The 9,590-nt window shown below is 33.0% G+C and overlaps 1 protein-coding gene across 1 annotated transcript; it reads right to left on the reverse strand.

Moving 5' to 3' along the window:
* Positions 1–4,683: 4,683 nt before the first annotated feature.
* Positions 4,684–9,233, reverse strand: LOC143060004 (26S proteasome complex subunit SEM1-like). The gene is made up of 3 exons (XM_076233523.1): positions 9,093–9,233; positions 8,127–8,223; positions 4,684–4,850 (listed from the first exon to the last, which is right to left on the reverse strand). The coding sequence occupies exons 1-3, from the start codon at positions 9,169–9,171 to the stop codon at positions 4,793–4,795; spliced, it is 234 nt and encodes a 77-aa protein (XP_076089638.1). The 5' UTR covers positions 9,172–9,233; the 3' UTR covers positions 4,684–4,792.
* Between the last annotated feature and the right edge of the window lie 357 nt (positions 9,234–9,590).

Consider the following 9,590-nt stretch of genomic DNA (forward strand, 5'->3'; position numbering starts at 1 on the left):
GTTGTTTTTCGGTGGACTTATTGTCTGCATATTCAGGTTTTCAAGCATCTGATCAACTAAGTTCTTATATTCTTCTTTATCTATCTTGTCCCATCAGAGACATATATACACATGTGTATACATGTCTCTGGTCCCATATAGACGATAATGGAAATGTTACAAAAGGAAAATTGCATACGTATTATAATTTGAAAACATCTTCAAAAGGGAAGCATATTTTATGTCAAGTTAATAAATTTCAGTATTGAAAATGCTTAACTAAATTGAGAATCAGTGCTCTTCAATGAGGGCTAATCAATGGCGGATCTAGAAATTTTCATAAGTGGGGGCCCAATGGCTACCTTAGAGGGGGCCCGCTTCCGTCACGCTTCAGTGAATCCCTATATAATCAACCAAATTTTTTTCTCAAAAGGGGGGGGGGGGCGGCCCCCCTGCCACCCTAAATCCGCCTCTGCCAATTAGCTGTTGTCAGAGAAAGGTAGATATACAAAACTAGATAAAGATCCAGGGGGAGGGTTCTCGGGTGTTGCTATGCGACGGAAACGGAAAACGGAACGGAACGGAAACGGAAAGAAATATTTAAATGGACAGAATATAAGGAGGGAAATGCAAAGATCTACGAAAATAAATAACGACTGAAGTATAAATGAAATCACACAACAATTATGTTGACAATAGAGTAAGAGCTAGATATAAAAAAAAATAGCAAACTGTATTGGAAATACATAACATTGATAGCTAAAAAATAAGATGCTAGAAAGAGCACATGTCATTCATAGGTCTATGTGCATCTTAAACAATAGGAACTCTAGAACATTATAGACTTGAATAATTCATGATAAAAAGTTCTCTGGCTTCTTCCTGCAGTTTTTACCCAAAACACAAGAGAGGATGAAAGTCGTCCGTCATTTAGGCAGCAACCATTTGATTTTCTGAGGGGGGGGGGGGGGGGGGGGGGGGGGGCTATGGTTTTTTTTGGAAAAAAAGTTTGTTTCCATTCTTTGGAGAAAAAAATAATTTGTTTTTGATTCTGAGAAAAAAAAATTGTTTGTTTCACCCTCAGCTGCCACTATATGTAATGCTAAAATTGAAAGAAAAAAATTGTTTTTGACTTGTCGCGAAAAAAAATAGATTGTTTTTCGCCGCAGGCGAAAAAAAAAAATTTGTCCAGAAAAAAAAAACATAGCCCCCTCCCCCCCCCCCCCCCCCCAGAAAATCAAATGGTTGCTGCCTTAAGGTCAATCATTACTTTAAAAGGCTACTTACTATAACGGAAATATTAACTTGTTTGTAGATCTTGTCTTGCTGATAATTTTTGTTTCAATAGTTTCTAGCTATCGGTTATAGTTTTCAAGATACTTGGCAACAACACCAAACATTGGTAAAATCAGCGAAGACTAGATTATAACGAGTCGACTAACGATTTCGACGGACATTTTGACTTCCTTGTAAATCTTGTGTTGCTGGTAAACTTCGCAATTAATAGTTGTAACTATTTTTATATTTTTCTATACCATAGGCAAACAGGGAAAGTGGTAAAATGGGGCATATAAGGACGATAATTCCTATTAAAAATCATTTGACCGTTTTTACGTGAATGGAGGTAGAGCTCAACTTTCTAAACATGTTTTTCGCCTCCAGTTTTCGCTATTCATAGAGATTTTCAATAGACAACACTTGCATTTCATTTCTATATTATCCAGCTCACTTTTTAAACTAGATACACCAGAGACATATATACACATATGCTCTGTATATATGTCTCTGGATACACCAATGATAATTGTTGCCAAGTTTAACTAAAACTGTCAAACGACTTCCTTTAAGACATGTGCTTGGTAACATTATGCCCAGTAGTTTCAGAGAAGATTTTTGGAAAAGTCAACAAAGCCGAAAACTGACGACGGACGTCACGTGACGTGACGTGAAAAGCTCGCTTGGTAGGACCTGGTCAGATTGAAAAAAAGACTCTCAAAGTATACCACCACTAATGACTAAAATCAGCAGAAAACGAACATGACAGAGCAGAAACACTGAATCAACAATTCAATTTATATAATAACATTAACTAATGAAACATCAACTAAATATGTATGTACCACTGACCGTTAAATCCAAAATGAAAAGACATAATAAATTAAGTAGGACGAGAAAAAATAGAATATGGATTCAATACATCAAAAGTATGAAGGCCAAGAGAAATTACTTAGCCATAGAATGTCTAAAAAAAATTTACAATGAATTAGCAGCTAAACATTTTATCATTATTCGCTAATTTTACAACAATGATCAATACCAGCTAAATACCTGATGACAACAGCAGACGTTTGTACATACTCATTCTCTCTAAGATGCTCTAACATATAGTATGCTCGGCCTCCAACATAATGTGTAACCGGCTGGATTATTATAATATCATCAATGCTTATCGTAAATATCGCAGTTGCAACTTTGTGCTTAGGCCATACATAGATTTATTTTTGTGCTGTTGGGTTACTATCTTATTGACATTTATTAAACTTTTTAAAATAAGAAAAGTCGAACCGATTACTGAATCACATAAACGACGTATGCATGATCATGCCTGGGAGCTTGTATTCCAAAATCATAGTCTCATCATGATATGTCCTGCTAATTATTTCAAGACTTTATTGCTTTATGCTCTAAAATCTTTTATTTCTAATTTATTCCTCTGATTTTCTTTCTTGTATTTATAAAACAAGCCTATGTAGATGAGATAACGGCAAAAAGAAAAAATGTCATTTCTTTCAGTTTTCGTTTTAACACCCCCCCCCTTTTTTTTTTTGGCCGATCAATGCATTTGAATGGGAATATGGTTGGAATTTTGTAGTCCCAAGTAAATCTAGATATGTGGTTGTCGTTTGTTGAGAATGGAAAAGGGGAATGTGTCAAAGAGACAACAACCCGACCATAGAAAAAACAACAGCAGAAGGTCACCAACAGGTCTTCAATTTGGCGAGAAATTCCCACACCTGGAGGCCTCCTTCAGCTGGCCCCTAAACAAATATATACTAGCTCAGTGATAATGAACGTCATACTATATATTTGTATTCCGTTTATTGTTTCGTGTTTTCATCCGGTCTCGTCAGATTTTTTGTAGGTCATTTTAAGTTTTCAATGTGGTATAAATTTTGCTCATTATCAAAGGCCATCAGAACCTATATATGCCAGGTTCAATGTCCATTGGTCTCTGTTAAAGAGTTGTCTCGTTGGTAATCATACAACATATTATTCCTTTTTTATATTGCTGGCATAAAGTTTCCTGTTCTATGTATATTGCATGTTATTTTATCTACTGTTTCCTGACTTTTCCCAGTCTTCCTCATGCTATTTTGGGGAAAATATCTGTTCGTAATGTACCAAACAAATAACCATACACACCAATCAGTTAAAGGAAATATATTCACTAATAAATGTATTTGTGTAAATGATTTATTAAATCCACATATTTTTAATCGACATATACTGTCAGAAACAAAGTCTTGAGAGTAAAAGAGAGGTGACATATATTAAAAGGACATTCCAACTCACAATAGTGGTGAGGTTTTTGTCTGCTCCAACATAATTGACATATAAAAGGATAAGACAATTTCAGGCTTCCCAAAAGAGTCAGAATCCCATGAGCTCATTAAACATCTTGGATTTTGAATGTGCTTCAGAGTTCTGAATGCATGACCGAATATCTTTAATTTGATTCCATTCACCTGGCTAGATTTACCTTGCTCCTATTTTACTAATTTTCTGGCATAATCCTTAACTGCATCCATCAGAAACCTCAATTTTATCTTCCAGCTGATGGGCGGGGGAATTTGATACTTCAGTGATGCCACCAAATTTTAAACTTAATCTGTGTTTTGTGGTAATAAGCATTGTGTATAAGTTTCATAATATTTGTTTGAGGCAAACTAAAGTTACAGAATGGAAATGAAAAATTCAGCAATTTTCTTAGGGATATAACTCTAGAAGGGATAAAAGTGATGCAACAAAAATTCAAACTTGATCTGTGTTTTTGGTAATAAGCATAGTGTATAAGATTCATAACATTTGGTTGAGGCAAACTAAAGTTACAGAATGGAAATCGAAGGGACATAACTCTAGACGGGTAAAAGTGATGCAACCAAAATTCAAATTAAATCTGTGTTTTGTGGTAATAAGCTGTTAGCGTTGTGTATAAGTTTCATAACATTTGGTAGAGGAAAACTAAAGTTGGAGATTGGAAACTAATATTGGAACGTACAGATGCACAGACGCCCATCTCACTATGGCTGGGGCGTAAAAAGTATTAAAAAAAGTGCATTATTTTGGTTTTAAACAGCAAAATCTTCTGCACTGCTAGGTATTGAAAGTTTTAAACTTGAATCTTAATTCATTATATAGCCATGAAATAATGATTTTTTTATATTATTCCAGAGTCTTGGAACTATTACAATTCAGCATATGTCTGTAAATGTATTATATACATTGAAGGCTTTCTGTGATATCATCTATAGTTGTTAATTGTGTCATCTGGTCTCTTGTGGAGAGTTGTCTTATTTGCAATCATACCACATCTTCTTATTTTTAAATTTATACTAATTTTAAAGATCAGCTACAAAGAGTTACAAAGTTTCATTCAATTTTCTGAATGATATGCAAATGCTACCAAAATAAAAATACTGAATCTTTTTCATTTTCCATTTTTATTACTACATTCATACATGAATTATGACAAACATACAATGGATCATGACACAATCTTCTCATTCATACAAAACATTAAGTATAACAAACACTATGTTTTCATTGGTTCACTTCCATCTGCATTCTTTCCTTGCTTTTCCAGTTCAGCTCTGGAAAAAAAGAATATAAATAACATGTATAATGTATAAAAAATTTATTGACATTTAAGGAGCAACAGCTTCCATTTTATTCAAATATTATACATATCCCATTTAAAATTTTATTGTCCCTCTCTGAAAAGAAACGATTTTTTCCCATATCTTTATGTTTATAAACAACAAAAGCTTATTGGAAACTAATTCTACATGTACAGTTAACTCTACCCTGGAATGAATTTTAAAGAAAATGTGAATTGTGTATTGGATCCCTATTTTAGACGTCAGGACTTGTTCAATGAAATAAAATGTGCTTATTACTTTCAATAATTCATAATATATAAGAAATATTTTTGTATATATATATATATTTTTCGTAATTTCAACTTTTTAATCAGATTTCTTGTATATAATATGTTGTGAACAAATTGTAATGTTGTACAATTAATAATTTGCCCAGAATTAATGTACCGTACACTTTCATGACTTTATCAGGGTTTTATGAACTGTGTAACACAAATGGATGATACAAACAAAGAATCTTTTGTTTCCCACATTTCTGTCATATTTCCATGACTACATGATACAGTCTATAACTGAGCATTTATACAAAAACATTTTTGAACAAAAAAACTTTCAATGGATATAATTTTGAATGTGATACATCTATCAAGGAGAACCAGGTGCTCAGCAGGCCAGCTTTATACCAATGCAGAGGTCAAACCCTGAAAAGTTGGGGCAAGCATGGACACAACATTCAAGCTTGATGCAGTTCTGAATTTTGATTGTGATCAAATTCCTGACATAATATGAGTTTCTGACAAAAAACACATGTCAAGATCTTACAAATATATTATGCAATATTGTGCAATTAAAGATTTCTCCTTTGGAATTAATTCAATTTGAGAAATTTGGGGGGAAAATGAAACTACTACCACCCCCCTTTTTTTGCAATAAGTCCAAAACCTGACATTTCTTTATAAATACATAATTTAAAAGTAGTGTAAGGGAGGTAGATCCAAACATACCCAACATTGTATGCTAACTGTTTTTGAATTACCTCCTTTACACTGCTTTTAAATTGTCTTAATTGTCCATTGACCAGAAAAACCTTGTTTTTTTCCCTTTTTGCCCCTCATTCCCCCTTTTATGCCCCTGATTCCAAAACATTTTGAGCCATAACCCCTCAAAGTCATTACTAACCATTCTTCATGGTATGGACACTTGTGGTATAATTTCAGAGAGATCATTCATACACTTAAACAAAAGTAATTGTTTAAAAACTACAAAAATGCTAATTTTGGGCCCCTTTTTGGCCCATAATTCTTAACTATTGGAACCATAACCCCCAACATCTATCCCAACCTTCCGTTAGTGGTATTGAACCTTCTGGTAAAAATTTATAGAGATCCATTCACTAAATCTAAAGTTATTGTCCCGAAAACCTATTCCCCCCTTTTTTCGCCCCGAATTCCAAAACATATTCAGCCATAAGACCCAAAGTCATAACTAACCATCCCTTCATGGTATGGAAACTTGTGGTATAATTTCAAAGATATTCATACACTTAAACACAAGTTATTGTTTGAAAACTACAAAAATGCTTATTTTGGGCCCCTTATTCCTAAACTATTGGGACCATAACCCCCATAATCAATGATATCCCAACTTTCCTTTAGTGGTATTGAACCTTCTGGTTAAATTTATAGAGATCCATTCACTAAATCTTAAGTTATTGTTCGGAAACTAAATGCGTCTTCAGACGACGCAGACAACGACATGATACCATTATACGACACAATTTTTTTTTTGGGTCGTATAAAAATAAAAATAGAATTTAAAACACATGAACCAGGTGTCCTTATTTCCAGTTTAAGTACTGGGAGCATGGCACAAAATGTTAGGTTGAAGTATATAAATTTAAATTTAGGACATTAAGCTGATACATTTTAGAAGACAAACTTTTATCACCTGGTGCAAAAAGGTATGTGTAAAAAAACTTGAACAAAAACCCTGTACAAATTATATTTTGTACAAACTTGCATCTTGTAGACTTGTACACATTATATACATTGTACATCACTTAACTTTTGTTTTCCTGTCATCATGGTCATGTTATAAATATAATCATTATTTGAATGTGACATTATGATATGCACAATCTTAAACGACTTTTATGTTCCAAAGTATATTTCTAAAATGGCTAATATCATGAACATTGACATCTTTGGTTATTCTACATGTAAATTCTTCTATCGTAATTTCCTCAGACACTCAGTAGGGTGTATAATACTAATAGTTATCAAAGGTCAGTGACGGTCAGGTCAAAATAGAAATCCAAACAAGACTAACATTGTCAATCTGGACATCCACCATCCTAAAATAACAAAAGGTTTTTGGCAACTTTTTGAAAAAAAATATAGTAACTTATGGTTCTGTGTAAATTGTACCTCTATTACCTTTTATCATATCCATCTAGTGATTTTAAGAGTAATCACGTCAATGGGTTGTGTCAGTTCTAAATTAAGGGGTATGTACAATGTACATGTAAACAGTATTACATGTCCATTCCTAAATCTTCATCTACACAACTTTAAACAATGTAAAAATTATCCTTAACATTGTACTGCAACTACTGGTCTACATTTGCACCTTTACAAAACTGACATTCCATTTGACAGTACTTTTTAATACATATGTTTTTAAGGTTTTTAAAGTACAATTAAAGATAGTCTTTTTTTAACTTTCTTCTTTCTAATATAGCTTAAGTTAGAAAGGAATATATTTGATCGTGTTATTGCAAGATTTTTAACGTTATGAAAAGTATGTAAAAAGAAGAAAAACAGAATTGAAGCTTGATAGATCATCAGGTTTAAAACCAGTTTACCTAATCAAAAATTCTTACTCTGCAAAGATTGGTTTCAGCTTAACCACGAGAGTGAAGTCACCTACCTCAATTGTACTGAAAAATCATCACTTAACCATCAATGACAGTGAAGTCACCTACCTCAATTGTACTGAAAAATCATCACTTAACCATCAATGACAGTGAAGTCACCTACCTCAATTGTACTGAAAAATCATCATCTAAATTATCAATAACAGTGAATACACCTACCTCAATCGTATTGACAAATTATCATCTAAATTATCAATAACAGTGAAGACACCTACCTCAACTGTACTGACAAATTATCATCTAAATTATCAATAACAGTGAAGACACCTACATGTACCTCAATTGTACTGAAAAATCATCACTTAACCATCAATAAAAGTGAAGACACCTACCTCAATTGTACTGAAAAATCATCATCTAAATTATCATCATCCCAGTTATCTTCCCAAACATTTATATCTTCTTCATCTTCATTTTCTTCTGTCCAGTCTGTAAGTAATTTTAAAGCAAATTAAATAAAAATATTTAAAAAATTTTTAATATTTAACTGAAATACAGATTACCTTTTTTGTGTAAATGCTTAAAAATAGCTTTGATTGTGTGTTTTTTACATTAAAGGATCATAAGAGCAGAATTTTAACACTTGTTTTTAATCAACAGGAATAAATTTTAAAAAATCCAAGTAAGTTTAGGAATTAAGGGCCAAAAAAGGGCCCAAATTAGCATTATTCTCATGATAGCGTTTCTTTGTTTACATTGCATATGACGTCATAACTTTAATAACGTCACAACTAAAATCCCTAACAACAGAACCAAAATCGGAAACGTTACGGTATTTCCGATTCTTTTTTTTAACAAATATTTAAGTTACAAAAAAATAATTCATACAGACTTCGTCCCCATTTACAGGTTATGCCTGCCTCATATTATTATATTGATAGATGAAGAAATTAAACATTTGTGAGGAAGGGATTGTGTATACTCATACCAAGCTATAAATACATTAAAATTGGGCGCGAACATGTAGAGTGCAAACGGACCTTGAGTGCGAACGTGCAAGGTACGAACATGTAGGGTGCAAAAGTGTATTTGGCGCAACCGGACCTGATACCTAGGAATACACCTTATCGCTATTTGTCCGCCATTACTGGATATCACACAGGTTCCCGTAAAATCTTGATGTCATAAAACAAAATATCTGACGCCACAATGGAAAAGTGATTGTTGTATGCGTCAAAAGTTCAAGCGGCCGGGTCAGCCGGTATTAGCGATAAGGTGTATGTCAAGTCCCTTATAAAAAATTACAAAAAGGCTGTCGCGTCATAATGAATACTGTATTTTTTGTAATAAATCTATACCTTCTGCTGGGAATTCTTCGAACTCATCGTCTTCTTCCAATAAACCTAAGTCTGGTTTCTTTTCTTGCTTGTCTGCCATTTTAGTAAAATTATGAATGAAAAAGTGAAATATAATTCAGCAACGGAAGTTCTGAAAGGGGAAACAACTCTATATTTAATGAGTAAAGGATAGATTTTGAAACACCTTGTTTCGGCCATAATGGTTTCGGTCTATCAGTTCGGGAATATTACATTTGATTATAGTTTTTTGTCACACTGAAATAATTGTTTTTAGTTTCATTTTAAAACAACTTGTCGTTTTTATTAATTTTCTAAATGTATGTATCAATTAGAGCCAGGTATTGATATATTTCAAGTCATCAACCAATGGTAAAATATATATGTACTCCTTTAAGCCGTAGTATGACAAAAAAAAACGATACAGGACATGACACGACTACATCTGCAATCAGGTAAGGTGCAGAAGGCAATAGAAAAATTTACAACAGATTCTTTATC

Source organism: Mytilus galloprovincialis, unplaced genomic scaffold, assembly GCF_965363235.1.
Source record: "Mytilus galloprovincialis unplaced genomic scaffold, xbMytGall1.hap1.1 HAP1_SCAFFOLD_59, whole genome shotgun sequence".
In the NCBI taxonomy this organism is placed as follows: Eukaryota; Metazoa; Mollusca; class Bivalvia; order Mytilida; family Mytilidae; genus Mytilus; species Mytilus galloprovincialis.